This window comes from Pyrus communis, chromosome 8, assembly GCF_041283825.1.
Source record: "Pyrus communis isolate YQ-2024b chromosome 8, ASM4128382v1, whole genome shotgun sequence".
Lineage (NCBI taxonomy): Eukaryota > Viridiplantae > Streptophyta > Magnoliopsida > Rosales > Rosaceae > Pyrus > Pyrus communis.
The window spans coordinates 7431497-7453668 of NC_142572.1; the positions used below are offsets into that span (position 1 = coordinate 7431497).

A 22172-nucleotide genomic window follows, 5' to 3' on the forward strand; every position below is an offset into this window, starting at 1 on the left:
AGACTACTTGGGATAGGATTTGGCCGATCCAGCCCGCTGGCCCGGGATTTATTATTCGGCCCATAGTATTTACCATCACCTTGGGCCGAACACATCCTGCTGCTCGGCCCAGCAATAATATTTTGGGCCCAAACAGTTATATATATTTTTTACTCTTAAATCCCACAAAATCCGCAACTTATTGAAATCCTCTAAAATCTTAATTTTTTTAATACACTTAGATTTTGATGGATTTTAAAATACTATAAAATCTTTTAATTGACTACACCTTAGATTTTGATGGATTTTAAAATACTATAAAATCTTTTAATTGACTACACTTAGATTTGAATGGATTTTAAAATCTTTTAATTGACTATACTTAGATTTGAATGGATTTTAAAATCTTTTAATTGATTACACCTAGATTTGAATGGATCCTAAAATGCTTTAAAATTCTTTAATTGACTACAATGTGATTTTAAATTTATTTAGTCGAGTCTCGCTCTCCCTGCCTCTCGCGCTTGCTCTCTCGTTAGAATCCCAAGTTCGTCTTCTCTTACTCTTTCTTCTACTTCGTCTTAATCCCAGGTTCTTCTTCTCCTACTCCTCCTCCTCCTCCTTCTTCCCAGGTTCCGCCCCCTCCTTCTATTCTTCCCTTCTCCTTCTATTTTTACTGCAATTTTCTTTCAATTGATTGAATCTAGTTATTGTTTTCTTTCTAAATTTGCAACTGATTTATATAATTTTGTGTCTTAATTAGAATTTTCGAATTTTAGGGTTTATTGTTGGGTTTGAAATTTAGGGTTTGTTGTAAGTCAAGATCTGAACCATTTGTTACAACATCCAACTGAATCATCCATCGTAATAACAAATGATTATGAATGTCGAACATGAATGTCAAAGTTTGTATAGTTTTGTTGCATTGTATAATATCCCTCTGTTTCAGCTAAAAGCAGATTGTGATTCTGAATTCAAGTTTGAACTTCCAATGTTGTGCACATGTATTCTGTGTCTTTCCTGCAAAACACATTAATTTGAAACAATTATCCCACAGAACACAAAACACGTTAATTTCACCATTTTATGTCTCCCATTTTGAAGACTAGGAAATTCTAATTCTTAAATCCACATTAGTGATCTTGATAAGGGAAAAATATACTTCAATACATCAAAATTAGACAGCAAGATAATTAGCCAATAACCATATATTCATGGCCAGACAGCAAGATAATTAGACAATAACCATGTATTCTTGTATCCTACGAATGTTTAATCTTGTTTACATTCTTGCTTTAACTGGCTAACAATCATGTCTTCTTGTATCCTTCTTGTGTCATTACTTACATATATCCAATGATTTATTTATTTGCCAACGTCTAATAAAGTTATTTTATATTTTCACTAGACATGAAAGAAAGATTGTGGCTGCTTCATTGATAAGTTGTGGTACTTGAATAGTGTGACTTGGTTGATGATGTGGTTTATGATCAATCATAATTCTGCTAGAAGGCGGAATCGGAAACTTGCACTTAGAAATTACACATTTGTCAAGAGAATGGTAGTGTCAGCCTATTTAGACAATATAATAGGACATGATGATGTTCACTGTGTGAACCAAATCAGATGCTTAGTGACCACGGTAAGAGTCGAATTGGATGGTGTAGTGACAATGGAAGAACAAGTTTGCATGTTTTTGCATATATTTGCACATCATGTAAAGAATCACACAATTGGGAGTGGGTTCTGTCTGTCCGGGAGACCATAAGTAGGTACTTCAATTCAATTTTACATTGAGTGTTAAGTCTACATGGTAGACTTTTGAAAGTGTGAGAACCCGCTCCTAATGCCTACCTAGATCCTAAATGGAGTTGGTTGGATAGCTTGGTTAAGATGCGCCACATGTGAAGTCAAACGGCCACATGCGCTCCACGTCACCCATTGTGTTGTCCACGTGTTAGGCTTGAAAATTCACCACATGTGAGGGGGCGTGTTGAGAATAATCTCACATTGATAGAAAGAGCGATCTTGCATGAGTTTATAAGTAAGTTGGGCTACTATTGCAAAATGGTTTTATGGTGGAACCTCAATTTCCTTTACTAACATGGTGAATAACCAAATTCCAACTTAAATGAAATCTTTAGGATGGATGAATGTAATTTAGGAGGCTTAATGAAATGACATCAATTGATCAAATGGTGGACTTTAGAATTGACAGAGATCATGAATTCTCACTATTTCTTGGATTCATGAACCAAATCAAGTCAATGGGATATTTTATTCAAGAATGTTATATAAAACTCTATTGAATTTCTACTACTTGCTATGGTGCAGTGATATTCTCTCCACTTGTAAGTGAAAAATCTTGGGTTTGAATCTCGTAAATAGTAAGGTCAATACCAATTTTATTCACCAGCATCCTACTTTCACGCAATTCTCATAAACATGGTTCAATTATCAATCAATATGTCACAATCAAGGTTTCTTGTAAGAAGAACTAGTTAATAATGGAAACTTCCTTAATGGTTCACTCATAATAGAAAATTTCCTGTAAGATGAACTAATAAGTCTTAGAACTTCTGCATGACACATAAGATGTTCGTTGATGATGAAAAATATCTATTACAAAAGAAGTAATTAATATTCCCAAGAATACGACCAAGTGAAAGATATTGCTTATGGATGCAGTACAATGATTGTTCAGCAAAAGGAACCCCATAGGACCCAGTGTCCTTGTTTAGGATATGTATTGTTCTTTGTCCTAGGAGTCGAGGACTCCTCAGTCACAGGTCACAACCAGTAATTGGATGCACCAAAGAATTTGGTGAAGCAGTTTGTAGGACATTGATAGCCCATCTGTCCATATCCTCCCATGCTTCCAATATTTTACTTTCTGTTTCCCAGTCCCATACGTCCTTGAATTTGGAGTTTCTACCTCCTGAGATAAAATTTAATTTACCGCAACAGTAAGATCCCAAACCAACAAGGTCATTTGAAAGTAACGAAGCGAAAAATAAAAAAAAACCGTTGGTAAAAGGAAATAATTTTTATCTCAAGATTTAGAACAACTGCATAGGATGCATCATCATCATCAACAAACATCTTATATGTAGCCGTCGGAAACATGTACATACCTCCCGGGGGAAGGACAACAGGGGCTTCTGACTCATTAACTTGCAGAGGAAGATATTGTTTCATGACCGAAAGTGCTGTTTCAATGTCAAGATAGCCTACGTCCACCATCCTCTTCAATACTCTGGCTTGGAAAGTTTTTCCTCTATGACATAGTAGAAGTTTGCTTTAACTTGTATTAAACTACTGACCGGAAAACAAATTGCAATACTTTGCAGTTGTGGAGCTACCATGGGTAGTAGCACAAAGAACAAAGCTAAAAAAGAACCAAAACAATAACAGAAATGACAAACCTGGAAGGATCTCTGAGTGGCGATCGAAGTTCTGGGGCAGGTATTAATCCGGCAAGCATTGAGGACTCCCCCAAACTTAGACAAGATGGATGCTTACCAAAATAAAATGCAGATGCTGATTCAACGCCATAAATTCCATGTCCCCAGTATACCTGTCATACACCCTGGCTCTGTTATGTATAATGTGCGGTCCGGATTCAGTAATATCTGTACAATGTATCTATGTGTAACGTACTCTATATGCATATGTATTTCTCATGAAGTGCCTTGCACATTCGTCACTAGTAATCTCTTCACATGTACAGATCTCTTTCCTACCTAGCATACGACAACCCAACCAAAAACGGACCTCACCAAAATTGCACCTAATAACCAACCATCTGGACTTGCAGTGAGTTCAAAAGTAGTACAGAGAAATGCCATCCCTGATAGATAGATAAACTTGTATACTTACGGATAAAGAATATTAAACACAATTAATATATAGGCATGTCAGAGAGATATGTTCAGTGATCCGATAAATGACAAGTATGTCTGACCTTACTCATATAGCAGCTCAATATTTCCCCCTTTGACATTGTCCTCTCCAATGCTAGTGACAACACCATCTCAACCAATTTTCTTGAGAATGTGCGTTCATTTTTAAGGAAAGTATTTTTCACCAGCTGCCATGTGAGATTAGAACAAGAAGAATATACAGAATCATTAGTCGAGAAAGTAAACGACAGTTGAATCATATGAATACCGAAAACCAAATGAATTCTTCTTAGTTATAAAGGGTGTTCAATCATAACAAATATCAAAAGAAACCTTCTAGTGCTTACAATGTAAATCACAAACAGGCAAATAGTGAGCAGAGGAAAGATGAGGTTTGTTAATAGAAAATATAAATACCATGAGTGAAATTGCACAATCATATCTCTGACTGCATAACAAACCAAGTGAGAAGAAAACTCAGGCAAACAGGTGGGGAAAATTAGCATATCATAAATAACATTTATGGCAACATACTAAATAGAAAGGATACATCTTATTTCCATACAATTAACTCTTATTACTTACTCAAACAACTCTTTACACAAACCGCACAAATAACAGTCATTCGCAGACTTTGGACCTTGTGGAATGTAAGAACAAACATTTGATTCCCGTTCACAATTCAACTATACACAAGCTGCTTAACTAAAACACTATCTTGGGCCTGAAACCTGCTGTGAAGAGACGTAAGAGAAGAAAGTACGCGAGTCCATTGTTGCTGTTGAAGCATACGCTTCTGGATACAACACTCTCTCATTTTGATCAGTTCCCTCATCTATCATAGAAGCCTCAGTGAACCCACGCCCAATAAAGCGCAAGAAATTCAATGATTCCAAATTTGGCTGACCTAAAGGGATCCCACCTTCCAGCATGCCAACAACCGTATTCATACTTGGCCTGAGTGTTGGATCCTCCTGAACACAGCACAATGCAACACGCACAAACTTCTCCACTTCTTCACTTGTCACCCGTCCCTCCAATCTCAAGTCAACAAGCTCCAAGTACCTCCCCTGCTCATGCATCTCCAGTGCAAATAGAGGAAAATAAACAAGTAATGACACAGATGATGATGATGACTGACCGCCACCACTCCCACTGTTATTCAGGCTATGGCTTTGCAGTCGTAATGTATTTTTCCTTCCACTCACAAGTTCAAGAAGTACCATTCCAAAACTATAGACATCAGCTTTTTCCGAGATTGCAGAATTAGTTAGCCATTCTGGTGCAAGATAACCCCGCGTGCCTCTCATAGTTGTAAACAGACTAGACTGTTCAGGAGTTAAAAGCTTTGAAAGACCAAAATCTGAGATCTTTGCCTGAAATTGGTCATTCAAGAGAATGTTCTCTGGCTTGACATCACAGTGGATTATCTTCTGTTCGCATCCACTGTGCAGGTATGCAAGCCCACGTGCTGTCCCTAGTGCTATGTCAAGCCTCTCTTGCCATTCTAAGACTGGTCCAGTGCCAAAAAGACTCCGGTCAAGTGAGCCACGATTCATATACTCATAAACCAGAAGGCGTTGTCTCCCTTGGGCACAAAACCCTTTCAATTTGACCAAATTGGCATGGTGAATATTACCAATTATTGCAATCTCGGTGCAGAAATCCTTTTTCCCTTGAACACCTAAATTCATTATCTTCTTTACAGCCACAACAGTTTTATCAGGTAGAACAGCCTTATACACGGCACCAAACCCACCTGAACCGATCAGGGTCTTGAAACCATCTGTAGCCACTTCAAGTTCTTCAAGATCAAACCTCCTAGGTAAACCGGGGATGTAGAAAGCATCCATATCTCCTGAGGAAACTGACCCAAAATGCCCCAATTTTATGTCTCTTTTCTTTGACTGTCCCCGTCTTCCCCACAAGAGGAAACCTAGAGCTACCAACAGAAAGAACCCACTGAATGGCAAAAGCACCAGAGCAACTACAGGAAACTTTTTTCTACTAGGATTCTTATTATCACTGAAGTTTGATGGAGTAGATCCAACAAGAGCTTTGATGTAGCCCAACCGGTCATTTTGAGCACTTTCACTCACAAAAATGGAACCCAAAACATCTTTAAGTGTATAGCAAGAACCAGATGAATTTCCATAGAAAATTCCCAAGCAAGAGCAGTCTTTTGAGCAGAGATCTTGACAGGTTGACAAATTGACACTATATCTTACAGGATCAAAGAAAATATTGGAAAAATAATCCGTACCGTAGTCAAGCCTGAAATATGAGACGGCTGGTGAATTTAATTGACTACCATTATCGGTTGAGTTGCAAGGAACCGGCAATGAATAAGAACCACTTGGCACACAACCACCTGTATCTTGTGAACCTACAAGGAAGTTTGCAGGGCATGAACAACTATGGGTGGTGGATGCAGTACACAAACCAAGTCTGCCACAAACGGATGGAATTTGACAATCACCAGTTGGCGCAACAAATTCTTGCTTCCAGTCTGTACCAGAAAAACTTTGGACAATGAATTTGCCAGAGGAATCCAACTTGGCAATACGAAAGTCAGAGGGTGACAAGAGCACATGAATCACAACCACTGTTCCATTACGACCAAGCAGTTGAAGACCTGTTCCGTTAATGGCCATGTATTCCACTATAGCGTTTGAGTTTGTATAAGCACTTGTATCCATTGACAATTTCCAATATGTCTGTCCATGCCATTGCAGTATTGCATCAGAACCACTTAGTACGAGCTTGTAATCACCAGTTGAAAAATTCGATAGAGTACTGGACAGAAAAGACCCAACTGGTAAGTGTTGCCCATACACAATCGTATCCCTTGGGTTTTGAAAACTTTCCCAAAGGGAATGATTGAACTGATCAAGAAGGATAAGATTACCCATTTCATTCAGCAATAATGCAGAAACTGATGACTTGAATTGTGGAGTTGACCATACAGGATTACCATCGTCATCTGAGATGCTAATACCTTTAGCCGTAAGATTCATCTCAGCAGAAGCCGAGATGGAAGCATCACGATTAGCAGTCCAGATGAAGGTGTTGGATGCCGTATGGATGATGCACAAATAGAAGTTATGTTGCTTAGCATCCGGATTGACAATAGCAGCTTTAAATGTTCCATTTCGAGAGGACAAGAAGGCACCGGCGTTGTCAATGAAGTGGAAGTAAGAAGCTGAGAAGTCCGGGTATATGAACTCTGAGAAAGAACCACCGGAGACGAGAATAAAGAGAAGAAAAGGTAGGAAAACGGTACGGATGAATAAGAAGGACCCCATGCAGGGGTTGGACGGAATGAAGAGCGAAAACAAATAGAGGGTTTGACAAAGGTTTGTTTTGTTGAGGCTGGAAATGGTCTATTCTGGCTATCTCCATGCCTTTTGTCCAATTCTGCTTCTGGGTTTTACACTGGCGTTGACTCTCCCTCTCTCTCTCTCTCTCTCTCTCTCTCTCTCTCTCTCTCTCTCTCTCTCTCTCAACATGTCTCTCTCCACCCACTTGTTCCTAACTGGTAGACAGAATAGATAAAAATCATTTATTCGGTGCCAAGATCAGCTGGGTTTGCAATATATTAAAATCTCAGTGCCGGCCAAACCTCAGCAAGTCCTTATCTAAACTAAGAAGATTGGCGTGTCGTGCATTAACATAATTTTTATATCCTTACCATTTTCACACAATTAGCATTCCAAATTTCTATATTTTATACTCTTCTTACTTCAAAATAAATAAAACACCGCGCATGCCATTACAAGCTGTAATAAAGAGTTCGTGCCAATGTGACACCAGAAGCTAAAAAACCATTATTTTTATTCTAACTTGATTGTTCTTTATATAACTATTCCGTTTTCAGACCATGCATTCACGAATCACAACCATCAATCATGCTTTATAAAATATTGTCTACAGATACATAACAAATTAATAAAGAAGAACAAAAGGAACCATTTTCTAAAGGGAAAATAGCTACAATAAACAATACATTTGGTTTGCCGATCATTTCCGGTAACTTCGATACATTATTTATATATCAGATGACACAACAATGACATATCGACGACATATTATTATATATCGAAGACACAACAGTGACATGATAACAACATAATGATGATACACAATAAACACATCATTTTTGAAACCAAATATCAAAATATGCTAATTGTAGCTAATAAAAAAGGAGTTAAAAAAATATATTTCTTTGAGTAAAAACGTCGAACACATGCTGTGCGTAAAACGTTCAACAAAGTTGTACCTGCTGGGTAATCGTGCTGCCGCCGCCTAAGGCCGAAAATGACACCACTGCACGAGCAATCCCAACTGGGTCGATCCCAAAATGCCTAAAGAACCTCCTGTCCTCGTAAGCAACAACGGCTTGCCACACATGCGGAGGGTAGGCACTGGTTCTGGCTTCAGCTTTGGGAGCAAACGCCACGAGGCCCTGCCACCGGCGAGGAAACTCCGGCAATAGGACGGCGGAGAAGAGGCGCAGGCAGAGAAGGGCCAGAGAGAAGGCAAATAGGACAAGAATTTCGAGAACGAATTGGGGTTGTGAGGGGCTCGAAGAGGAGCTGTGGGAACGCGGGAGGAGCGAGTTCACTCGGCCGAACAGTGAGTTTGAGTGAGTTGGAGGTCGAAGAGTGAGGTGGGGGAGTGGAGTACTGGGAAATGGAGGTGGGTTTGTGTTGGCTTGTGGATTTGGGTGATTGGTTTTCAGGAATTGGAATGGTTTGGTTGAGAGGAGAAGACGATGAGCAGGATTCAAGGTCGTATTCATCGGTTCGGTAATACAGTTGAGATGATGTGATTTTTTATTCTATTCCCTCTTTTTTTCCTTCGGGTGGTAATAGAGATAAAATTGTAAGGAAATTACAATAAAATACCCCTAAACCATTAAAACCTCTTGTGCCTCTTTCCTTACAATTAACGAACTAAACATTATAATCGGAACTGCTTATTTTGTTTATCATCGTTTAAAGATTGCATGTGCCAAAAATTTGAATTTGAAGATCTCTTAGTTATTCATATACATAAAACAAATTGATGATTTATCGTGAGGATACTACTTATTACCATAATCATTGATTGATTTAACGTATGAATAACTAAACGATCTCCAAAAGGACGCAAACATTATCCAAACCGTATAAGATACTTCAAAATACCATAACAAATCAATCATTTAAAAAGTTTATTATAAGATAACAATTTTTCCCCTGTATTTAATTAACTCATTTGGCTAATTAGTTCTTGTGTTTTCAATTGGTCAATTTAGTCGTTTAATCATTGTCGAGATCGAGTGTTACTAATTTTGTAGTGCTTGTGTTAGAAGTGTTCTGTTATAAACATGTAAAAAGAAGCGCACTTATAGCGAAGATTTTTTGTTGAAGCTGGAAAAGTAGAAGTCATGTTTCGATCTCTCTATTCTCGATGCCCTTTTTTTAAAAGTACATAGCAGATGTTTCATTTTTAAGAAAAATGTTTTTACTTTTTAAGTTTTTATGACAACTGATGACTTATATTGTACTATATATTTTATCTTAATCTTAGTATTAATTTATTGGTTATTTTGTGTGAATTTTGATACTTTAAATTATATTTTCAATGTGGAACATTTGAATTCCTCTTGAGCAAAAAGTATTCAAACGGATGAATTTTAGAATGATTATAATTGGAGGATGTTCATGAGTCTACTAGCTTGATCGTGTCAAAATTTTGGCTTTTTTTCTATCAAGTGGTTATTTTATAGCAATAAAATAAAGGAGCAATACACAATGCTGTCAAAATGACGTTTTGGGCTTATTTGGGCTTTTTGGCGTCCATTATGATATCTTTTGGGTTCGAGGCCTTCTACAATTATGTTCCTCACATCTCAAACTTTAATTCAAGCCGTTTTGGACCTAATTTGGATCCTTGATTTCCCAAAGTTAGAATAAAAATGTATTTATTAGTTATTTTATTTTATTATGTTTCCTAGTTTTTAGAAGGCCTTTTCTAGGTAGGTTTTATTTTGTAGTAGTGTATAAATAAGACTATTTAGCCATTAGGGTTTTGAGAAGGGGGAACGCAATACTTTGGAGAATTTCAAACCTTTTACCTACAAAGTGTTTTCAATCATTTTTCTAGTAAATGATATTTTCTTTAGTTTTTATTATGATTGTTCGTAACTAGTCCTTTTGCTAGGGCGAGGCCATAAGTCTTAACATGAATATGTGATTTTATAAATTTGCTTATGAATGGATGCATGCTTGCTTTGAATTATTAATCACCGTGTTTAAAATATTTATTTCTCTTAGTGATTCACGATCATTAAGGTATTTAGACAAGTAATTTAATGCAATTTCTGTTGGAACATCACCCTAAAATTGAGGAGGGCTTCTTGTGATTAGTAATTGTAAGTTCACTTAAGGCGAACATCATGCTCTTAAGGGTTGTATGGTTTTTCAAAGGGTTTTCACAAAGCTTAATGAGTTTTGCATGCTTATATTTGACCTGAACAGTACAGATGAGTTGCATGTTAGATATACGTTTTCACTTGAACATCACGAGGAAAATATGCATTAGGAAAACTTGACCTTCAAAGCATGTATGTGGAAATTCATAAGTAATTGGTAATTTCGTAGGATTGTTAATGGTGACAGTGGAATCCTAGTGTTTAAATTTCTTTCCAAAAACGTTTTCTTTTGCTTCTTTACTTTGCCAATTATTTAATTATTTATTTAATTCGTTTTATTATTTTAAGTCCTAAAATCAATCCTTTCTAAACTTTGTTTTCAAATAATTAATTAAGATTTAGTATTTACATTAATTATTTATTCAATCCTTGTGAAAAATGACTTTACTTGAGCTGCTATACTACAATAATTTTGTACTCTTGCAAGTATTTTTTAGTGTTTTTATCCCTATTTGCGCAGGTGGCAAAAATCGTATCAAAAACCATAAGTCCTTGAAGCACTTCCAGTGTAGGAAGGCCCCTCATGGCAATTGGCAATTGGCAAGTGAATCCCCTTCACTGAACAGTAACTGCGTTTAATGAACAATAATTACCTTTTGCATCTCCACCCTTAAACTGAATAGTCATGCCAATAGGCAATAAAATATTAGTATTTTTTATTTTATAAAATAATAAAAATAATTTAAATTTAAATTTCGAATAAGATTTTTAACCGATCTTATCACGTCATATGTCATTATCCGAAAGTACAATTTTTATGAATAGATTTCAATAAGATTTTTAACCAATTCCGTAGCGTGACACCTATTTAGAATCGTTGAAAATATTCAAATGTAGTGTAAGGTGGGAGAAAATGGTAATGTATTTATTAAAAAATATATATATTATTATTTTAATTTTTTCGGATTTTTAATTAGTTTTAAAAAAAGATTATTAACTTAATTAATCTGAACCGTCTGATTACAAAAAAATTTGAAATCCAACCGCCTAGAATGAGACACGTGGCCCACCCAAACGTTTCTGATTTTTTTCTTTTTCTAAAAAATATTTAAAGCCGAAAAAACTGGATCTTTGATCTGGAAATCAAATGGTCCAGATTCAAAGTGACTGAGTGAGGCTGATACATGGGCCACATCATCTGAAAATAGGCTCGAGACGCGCCCCCACATGCGTGTGTTTCCCACGTGCCTAACACAAATTTTTTTAGAACGTGGCTAATGTCGTGATGACGTGAGCCTGATGTCACTTCCCCTCAGGCATTCGGGCCTTGGACTCCCGCCTGCCCTCTTCCACGAGCTCCCCCTTAACCCAATAGCCCGAATGGGTTGGAGCTAGTTTAGGGGGCAATTAGATTGGAAATGAAGCCTATCCACTGGACCATTCCCCATGCTGGAAGTGCTCTTATAGATGACAAAGTCCCTTCTTGTACTTTGGATCCACAAGAAATTACTTGATCTCATACATTTGTGACAGTCGCAATGGCAATTCACACAATATAGTTACAAAATAAGTAATAAATCTTGATGAAATGAATAGGAAAAATTACAAGGAAATTGATATTCCTTCCAATGATTGTAAAACATGGAATCAACATTGATCAAGGTTCTGAATTCGAAACATGTTACCCAACATATTAATATTTTTTCACCAAAAAAAAAAAAAGTATTTTATTGTCTAACATGTGTGTGTCTTTTCCATGTGCAAAATCATATTGCACATTATGTTCTCTTCTAAGATACATTGAATTTAACCCAAATGTTTGGTCTAGAGGAAAACGAGTAAATGTTTCAAACTCTTAATTCGAGCTAAAACCCTCACAAATGTATTTATTGAGGCTACCAACTTTATTTTGGTGTACCGTTTTATTCAGAGGTCAAAAATACAATGCCGCCTCATATGGTATTGAAGTTATATAAAAAGGAAAATTAATCTACTGTCATTATATGGTGGGATATCTCCTATATTAAAAAAAACATACATTGCATCTGTTCACCTTCCCCTGCATCCGGTGCAGATGCGTGAGATCCAGGCTGTTTGTCCTACACAATCCAGGCTGTTTGCCCTACACAATATACACAATCTTGTTCTCCCATTAAATTGCACACCCAAACGTGAGGTCCAAGTCTGCAACTTTTTCGATTAAATGCCTCAAAAAGGAGATTGAAGCAAGGCTAAATTAATAATACAAATGCATTGACATTGGTGTTTTTTATTTTAATTGCTACTTTTATTAGCTTATACAGACAAACATTTGAAAACTTGATCAATATTTTATAGCTTCTTCGTCATGTCATGTCCACGCGAAATTTTTTTTAATCTGTCACTGAATTGCATTATAAATTTGCCACAAAATCATTTGTGCTTTTTATTATCAAGTATACAACAACAACATCAGATCTCATTCATACAATATGAGTTCAAAACATCCGATCTAGCAAAATATATAGAAAATGTCACTAAATCAAATGATCATCGATCAAAAACATGCCTTTTCTTTTTCTTGCAGATATATATAAGGATGGTTGGCAAGTATGCCTTTGGCTTGCCAAACTACCCTAAATTAGCTAGGTCTTCACACACATAATTGAATTATTATTGAAGGGAGAAAGAGCGTGCGACAGTAGAGATAAAGAGAGAGTTGAGGAATTTTTAGGATGCATATTTTTCATCACTTGTGCCTTTATTTATGTTAAAATGGACAAGATTCTTTGCCTTGTAAGTAAAGAGCGTGCGACAGTAGAGATAAAGAGAGAGTTGAGGAATTTTTAGGATGCATATTTTTCATCACTTGTGCCTTTATTTATGTTAAAATGGACAAGATTTTTTGCCTTGTAAGTAATACAAACCTAAAGAAATAAGATCTTCTATTATCCTAACAATCTACCAATGATTTAAACAATCACACATGTGCTATAATTGATATCACAACACTCCCCCTTGAGTGTGTAAATACTCAAGTAGTTGCCGTATTAGATCTTCATGGATTGATGTAGAAGTAGTTGAAGTCATCTTGTCTAGTTGGCACAATGAGCAAATGCAAGTCTCAAAACCTAGCTATGGTAAAATCCAAGGTAAGATAAAACTCATAGCTTAAGAATAAAAGTGAGAAGATGCATTAAGTCAAAACTAAACGCCTTCAGAACGTAAGTAGAATGCACAAGGGTATGACCAGCTCAAAGTAGGTAACCCGTTAAACCTCGTCGGTTAGCAAAAACCCAGTGGGAAAAATGCTTCTGATCTAAGCAAAAGGATACACTAAGGTCAAGTGAGTATACTTACATATACTCACCCAGAGTTTGACAAAACTTCCAGTAAGAACTACTAGCATTGCAAATCAGACAATTTATGCATATTAATTACTTTAAAAAGTTTATGAAAAGTAGCATTTGGTAGTGACCTCGTGAATAGGTCAACAAGGTTGTCATAGGATTGGATTTACTTGACTTCAATCTTTTGATGCTCTTACTGTTGATGTGAGAAGAAGAATTTCAGTGCGTTATGCTTGGTGTTGTCTCATTTGATGTATCATTTCTTTATCTCGTCGATACAAGCGGTTTTGTTATCATAGATCATTGTAGATGTCAACAATGAAAGAAAGTATGCAAAGCTTTGAATATGCTTAACAACGGCTTTCGGCCAGAAGCATTCACTAGTAGCTTCATGAAAGGGGAGAATTTCAGCATGGTTTGAAGAAACCGCAACTAAGGTCTGTTTGGTTGACCTCCAAGGTATTTCGATGTCTCCAATGGTAAAGACATAACTCGTTTGAGAATGTGTCTTGTATGGATCAGATAGATAACTACGTTGGCATAATCAATAAGACGAGCATAATTCTAAAGACCAAGCAGGTATGATCTATTCTCAGATGCATAAGGATTGAACAAACTCAATCTGTAGGACCCTTATGGTAACAAATGATGTCTTTGACACCATTCCAGTGCCTGTGTGTTGGCGCATTGTTATATCTTTCCAAAAGATTAACGTCGAATGAAATGCCCGGTTTAGTGCACTGAGCTAAGTACAATAAAGCGCTATTTGCATTCAGATGTGGAACTTTAGGCTCCAAAACCTCTTCCTCAGCTTCTTTAGGACGAAAAGGGTCTCGTTCTACATCTAGTGTTCGAACGACCATAGAAGTACTTAAATTTTCCACTCTATATTCATTAAAGAGTCGCAACACCTTATGGATGTAGTTTGATTGGTGGATCATAAATACTATCCTAACAATGCTCGATCTAGGTTGAGATAGTATCGAGTTTTACCTAGATCTTTCATCTTAAATTTCAACTTTAGGTACGAAGCAGTTTTCTCAAGCTATTTGGGAATTCCAATGGCATTCATGTTATCAACATAAACTACAACTATCGCAAAGCCGGAGTGTGACTTTTTGATAAAGACACATAGGTATAGTTCATTATACACATATCCCTAACTAATCAAATACTCACTCAGACGGTTATACCACATTCACTAGAACTTTTTCAATCCGCAGAGTGAACACATCAATCTAATTAAGAGGGTGTTCCGTGGTATAGAACTATTTGATCCAGTCAATATAAGTCGTTCGGAAACTTTCATATAGATACGTGGTTACCACATCTATAAATTGCATATTCGGTTTTTTGAAAACTACCAAACTGATAAAGTAGCTGAATGTTATGACATCTATTATGGGGGAGTACGTCTCCTCATAATCAATCCCAAGGTGTTGAGAAAAGCCTTGCGCCACAAGGCATGCCTTATATCACACTATTTCATTCTTTTCATTATGTGTGCATACGAAAACCCATTTATAGCCAACATGTTTCACATGTAGAGCTGTAGGAACTACAAGCGCAAACACTTTACATTTCGCAAGGGAATCAAGTTCAACCTGGATTGCTTGTTTTCAGTTTGACCAAACAATTCTACGTTTATATTCATCATCGGGACATGGTTCAATATCATCACTCATCATGGTATCAGTAACCATTGTGTATACAAATGCATCATCGACTATCATCTCATTTTGAATCCAAAGTACATCCAAGCTAGCATAATGGATTGAAATCTTATGATCTCGGGAGGCGAATTCGCCTCTTCAAGGATGCTTCCATAATCTAAAATAACCTCACGCATAGGAATTGATAAGTTAGCACTGGTAAGATTCAAACTAGGTTCACTAATGTGTGTGTGTGTGTGTGTATTATGGTTTTCCTCTTTTGGATTGTGAATCCTTTTAACCAAATGGTCTACCAAGCTTCATGGTAGGATTAGATGACTGGCTAGCCACCAGTATACTGGGTTGCGCAATAGGTACGACCAACCTTCCTTCGGGGGCGGCTTGTCTTTCCAAGGGATATTTTGACATACGTGTGGCACATCTATCCTTGCATGCTTGTTTTCAACTGGTATATGTGATCTCGTCACTTTTGCTAGATTAGTAAAAACATTAGACATGTTGTAAGCAATGCTCTATCAGGGCCGGGCCAGGCCCAGTGTTGGCAGGGCAATCGTCCGGGGCCCAAAATAATTGGGGGCACCAAAATTATTAGGACAATATATTTATATATGTTTTCATAAGAGTATAAATTTATAAAATTTGGTTCAATGACAAAGAAATTGAACTAGAACTGGTGGTTTTGTTGTTTCAAATTAATGAGGAGGTCTTGGGTTCAAAACACCATGTGTGCTTATTTATTTTTCATTTTTTACAATTATCTTTTCATCATAAGAGTATAAATATATAAAATTTGACTTAATAATGAAGAAGTTCAATTAGAATCAATGGTTTTTGTTGTTTAAAATTAACGAGAGGTCCTAACTTCGAAATGCTAAGTGCATGTTTATTATTTTCAATTTTTACGAATTTTTGTTTGGTTGTTAATTTATTTTTAATTAGTAGCTAGTAGCTATGTGGGTTGTTATTTTTAAACATTTGTTCCAATTCAAGTCTAATTTTCAACAAAGAGTCATGCATTGACCAAATTTTTAGACCAAATTTGCAAATCATATGACGTGTCATCAAAAAGTTTAATTTAGTACCCATTTATTAGTTATACATATAAACTAAAGACTCAAAAACATCATTATTTTTTAGTCCCATATTGACAAGGTTAGAAAATAAGAAAAAACACCTCACGATTTATACAAAAACACTTTAAAAGTTCAAATAGAAAACAAAACTCATATCTATCTACTCGTAAACCTGGAGTTTTTTTTTTTTTGTTTCCTTCTCACAATACAAAATAAATTAGTTTTTCCGTGTTTATAAATTATTAAGTTTGAAGTGTTTTTCTAAGTATAATTTTATCGATGTCTTACGTGTGAAAACAAATAATTTTATTATAATAAAGTGAGGGCACATTTTTTGGCGTTGCCTCGAGCCTCAAAAATCTCTAGACCGGCCATGTGCTCTATAGATCTAGAATACATCACACTTCAGTTTCAGGTTGTTTAGTGCAGCGATCTAGATGAGACATAATGGGGTTAATTCACGACATTCTTCGTGAACGTTAACGTTCTTATCTCCCCTTAACGACATGAAGATTATCATCGAAGTGATAATCCACAAAGCAAGCGGTAAAGCGGTTGCATGTCAGGCTTTAATTATCAAATAATGGATGGTGAATCATAAGATGCACATCAAACACATGTAAGTGCGAAACTTTAGGCTCATAACCAATAACCAACTGTAATATTGAAAAGGATTAGATGGTAATGGGTCTTAGGCGAACCAACATAGTTGTGTGCACAATTGCATAGCCCCAAGCAAATTCCGGAAGCATGGTGCACATGACCAAGGTTTGAGCGATCAACTGAAGGCGCTTCAAGAACACTTCTATTCGGTCATCTTGAGTGTGAACATGTGATACCAAGTGTTGGATTTCTAAGCATATTATTGGGATTAATTTAATTTAAATAATTAAATACGCAACGAAAAATAAATAAACAACACACAGTATGTTATCCTAGTTATACATCCGGTTGGTTGTAATTGACAAAACAACAAACAAAGAAGTAGAAGAGATTAACTTACTTGAATCTCTAACCACTTGTGTGTCGCATGATTGGATCATCCATATGCTTACAATCTTCCTCTTTATAATTGATCACATGAAGCTCCTCAATGTTGACCTCTAAAAGTATCAACACTGATAAATCTAGCAATGAATGATGGAGTTATTGATTTAAATGTGCTAGCAATATCTCTCACTTAGATCAATATAGAATAGGTGGCACTTTGGTGCTTTGTCTTAGGTTTTTTCTCTCTATTCTTTGAGGAATAAAATTGTATGACATTTTCTTATGAGAGAAAACACAAGGAGTATTTATACAGACTCCTTATCCCTTTATTTTGTACCTCTCCAAGGGTTTTGACACCATGGGCTTGTTCCACACGCCTAGCCCAATTTCGTGTACCCACTTGAGCTTGTGACTTGGACCCCTTTTAATTAAATAAGGCCCAAAGCTATTTTAATTAAAACCATGTCCAATAGGCCCAAATAATTAATCCAATATAATTAACAATTAATTATATCTTATCACTATATATATGATAGCATTAGGACTTATCATATGTATGTGACCTCTTAGGTTTTATCTAAAGCCGACAGTGAAATTAATGAATGAGTTAATTTAATTTCACAAACCATGAGTGACGCTTAGCAACATGTCCTTGCTACCTGAATTAGTAAAAGTATACACGAACTAATCATGATACTTTTTCAAACCTTGATTGTAGTTACAATCCAATTCAGTTCTTCTATTATCCATTGATGTGGATTTATGTCAAATCACAAATAGTAATCTAGAATCGCCAAGATGCATCTCATAGTGAAGCAATTATAATAAACATAGCTTGATCAACAAGTACTTCAACCGAAGATTTCTAAGATGGATCTTCAAGTGGCTTCAAGGGATATCTCCTCAAATTGAACAATTACTAGAAGATGATAGATTACTTATTGCGCATTTATATATCTTCATACTTATACAGATGAACCTGAGTATCAGACTAACGGACATTGTGAAGCAGTGAGAGCTTTGAGAAGAAATCAAAGTTCATATCATTAAGCATGAGATACCTATGATGCCTCAAGTTTGAGAATTATTTGCTTTCCACAACCAGAAGCTTTGTAACGTTTGACATGTAGTAAGCATCCATATGTTTAAGTTTCTTGTATGGTCAGTGTATAGTGAACTTGTTTAACAGACAAGCGCATGTATATTCATCACGTGTCTAACACGCATAACACGAAACCATGTTAACCTTAATGTGATATACATCAGCCTTTTCGGATAGTCAATGTCCAGTTGACTCTCCAAATGGCTATGAACTTTATTTAAGGACTAAATGACAATGGAATACAAGTCTCCCTACCCTACATTGGTTTTGGACATTGCTTTCATACCTTAAATCTTATGGACTCATTCATAGTATATTATCATAACATAAAGCCAAAATTATGAATGATGAATCAACCTTGCCCATCAATTTATTAATTAATATAGAGTTGTTACATAATATTCAATGTTAGGACACAACTTTAACAATAGGATGTTCAACTTCAACCCCAACAGACATGCAATACTCGTTGAAAGTCTTCGATGCAAACTCTTCATCATTATCCAGTCGAGTCAACCTAATTGAATAATCATGGTGATGAGTCTTAAGTTTAATAATTTGTGCCAGGAGTTTTGAGAACGCAACATTGTGTGTGGACAATGGGCAAACATGTGACCAATATGTCAATGCATCAACCAACACCATAAAGTAACAAAATGGTCTACATGGTGGTTGGATAGGTCCACAAATGTTCCCTTGAATTCATTGAAAAAAGGTTTGAGGGTTCTTTCGAACTTTGTCTAAATATGAGCAAGTATTAAACTTACCCAAAGTACACACTTTACAAGAAGTGCAACCACGAAAAATGAACTTATGGTAAGTAGATGCTCGTGAGTAGCTTTAAGGATACGGCACATCATCATAGTTTTTGGATGTCCCAAGCAATCATGCGAAAAATTGTGTTTCAATGCAAGCCAAGTAGTAAGGCCTACCACATAGTGGGCCTCAAGAACGTGGATGGTTATGACATACAAACCATCTAAAAGTCGCTCAAACTTTTCATGAATACACTTCTAGCCATATTCATACGAAGTGATGCAAAGGAGTTTAGCTTTATTTTCTATGTTACAACTCAACAATATTATAGTAAAGTGCCTCTTTTATGGTTAATTCAGTACCAGTGGACAACATTATACTGGCGATCTCATACCTTTCAATCAAGTTGGATGGGCCTGAAAGGATTTTCATAGGTGAATTTTTAGGTACAGAGTTAGTAAAATAGTGGAGTTCATGCAAAATAATGTATGTAGTTGCACTATCTGCTAAACAACTTTCTCACAAGACATACATAGAAATTAATTAATTGAATCAGTCACATGTATAAGAAAAAATTAGGATTTCATTTATTCAATTAACCATTTGAGAAAAAATATTCATAAATAATTATCCAAAACTTTAAAACCAATACCAAACAAATAATCCAAAAGTTAAAACAAAAATTAAGGAGGGGGTGTTTCGACCACTAGGAGAAACTCGGTGTAATACCCTAGAAATATTTAAAAATATATGATTATGTGGGAATTTTTTTCTTTTTTTTTGAAAGTGAAATAATGAAAATGTCCATTGGATGACTAAATGTAAGTTTATGAAGACCATATTTTATCCTTATATAATTCAATGTATTTCTTGGCATATTTTGATAGAACTCAATCCCACGAATGCGTAGGTGAAAACCGTTCGTGAAACGGAGTTATAACAAAAAAGTTATTAACGTTTGAAGTTAGGGACATGTTTGTAATTTGGTCCTCATTTTGAAGTCTCCAGAAAAACTGGAGCAAAGGTTCTGCCACATGTGTGGCTGGGATGAAAGGAAAAGAAAAGAATTGAAGGAAATGGATGATTGAGATTAAAAGAAAAGAAGAGAAAGGGAGAAAGGAGGAAAAAAGGAGGGGAGGGGAACCAATCAGTAAATAAGGAAAGAAGGGGAAAAGAGAGAGAGGAGAAGGAGAGAACTGGGTCATTCCTTTGACCTGACACGTTTCCTTTGTCTTCTTCGATGGTTTTCGTTGGTTTTTTTGGTGAACCACATCAATCAAACCTTGGGAAATCACTCCATGGCCTTCCCTCTACCTAATCCACCCCAAATTTCAAACAAAATTGGCCTTGATTGTGTGAAAACCACACAGAGGTATGGCGGGTTCAAGGGCGGCAATCAGCCGATTTCGGAAGCCTCACCATCAATCATCACCACCATTAGACTCCCCATGAGGCCTAGAACAAAGCCCAATCAGTTGTAGGGGCGGCAGAACACTAGAGGTGGCGAATTGACAAACACTTATTCTAGGATTTTCTGACAGGTGTGAGCGGAATTGGAGCTTTTCCCGACGGAACTAGACTTGGTTGTAGGTATAAAGTTTGCTCTACTCTTTGAGATCTTCATTTCTCTGAAATTTGAGAATTTTTAGAAATAATTGATATTTTCCGACGAGTCGGGACGGCCGACCGCCACACGCGGTGGATCGTGGCTAATGAGCCAATGCCATCTTCTAAAGAAATTTTTGAATCTAGTTAGTGATTGTTAGTCACTTAAATGATTTTCGGAAATGAGTTAGAAGTTGTATTTGTGAACTACGAATGGCTTGATCCCTTCGTAGGGTACGTAGGCAATCTAACGAGAAGGTTAGATACATCCATAATAAAATAACTAAGATTTAAGCTTTTCTTGGAAATAGTCTAAGATAAGGAATTTGGTGATTATCTTCCGAAATAAATTTTGGTTCTATCTTAGTATTTGTTTCCAAATATAAATTATCGGGTCGTTACACTCAGCCACATATAGGCCTATTTCTAAAAAGTTCTAATCTTCCATTGGTGCAGATGTCTCTTGAAAACCTGAAATCTCCAAAGTGGTATCTTTGGGATTATCCACTTTAGCAAAGTTAGTGTCCATGGCTATGCGACATGAATGATACTTAGCAACAACTTGAGCACAAGTTTAGCAAATGCGGGACGAATAACCTTGAAACCACAACAGTAACACATACCCACTTCTCTAGTGGCGGGTGCCTTGCCCTTATGTTTAAAGTTGGGAGCCTTAGGAGCAAGGAAATTGAGTTTCGGGGTTAGATGCGTCCATTTAGGCCTCGAGTTGTGTTGGCATATGTTTTAGGCGAAGTGCTCAAGCCAATAGGTCTAGTTTGATGATTCTTCATCAAAAGTTGGTTTCGTTTTTCAGCAACTAGTAAGATAGAGATCAAATTCGAGAATTGCGTAAATGTTTATGTCCGATATTATTGATGTAGGACATATTGGTGATGTCAAAAGTAGAATAGGTCTTCTCCAGGAGATCGTGTTCAGTCAAGTCCTCTTTACAAAACTTCACAATTGTGTTCATTCACCGACATAAAGCCTTGGAAGTGTGAACGTTGCCACTCATGTCTTGCTTCAGGCAAGAAAAAAATCTTTTTGATAATCAAAGCATTCTTCTAAAGCTAGCCATAAAGCTCTTGGATCGTCTTCAGTGAGAAACTCAGTCTGTAATAACTCATTCATATGTCTTCGCATAAGATCATGGTGGTTGTTTCAGCTTAGCCAATTAGGTTATCATGTTCAACTTCAATGGTAGCCTGCAGTGAGGTGGAGCTTCATGTCTTGGAACCACTTTAGGTAGTTTCTTCAAGAGACTTCCAAAGCAATAAAGTCGAGTTTGTAAAGGTTTGACATGTCACTATAATGGAAGAAGCAAGATCGTGGTTAGTACTATGAG

The 22172-nt window shown here is 36.4% G+C and overlaps 2 protein-coding genes across 2 annotated transcripts; both read right to left on the reverse strand.

Moving 5' to 3' along the window:
• Nucleotides 1-2484: 2484 nt before the first annotated feature.
• LOC137718290 (uncharacterized) lies at nt 2485-8755 on the reverse strand. The gene is made up of 5 exons (XM_068457807.2): nt 8161-8755; nt 3944-4069; nt 3405-3556; nt 3114-3256; nt 2485-2917 (listed from the first exon to the last, which is right to left on the reverse strand). The coding sequence occupies exons 1-5, from the start codon at nt 8680-8682 to the stop codon at nt 2763-2765; spliced, it is 1098 nt and encodes a 365-aa protein (XP_068313908.2). The 5' UTR covers nt 8683-8755; the 3' UTR covers nt 2485-2762.
• On the reverse strand, nt 4372-7383 carry LOC137718289 (S-locus lectin protein kinase family protein). The gene has a single exon (XM_068457806.2). It carries the CDS (start codon nt 7184-7186, stop codon nt 4595-4597), a length of 2592 nt encoding a protein of 863 aa, XP_068313907.2. The 5' UTR covers nt 7187-7383; the 3' UTR covers nt 4372-4594.
• Nucleotides 8756-22172: the final 13417 nt, after the last annotated feature.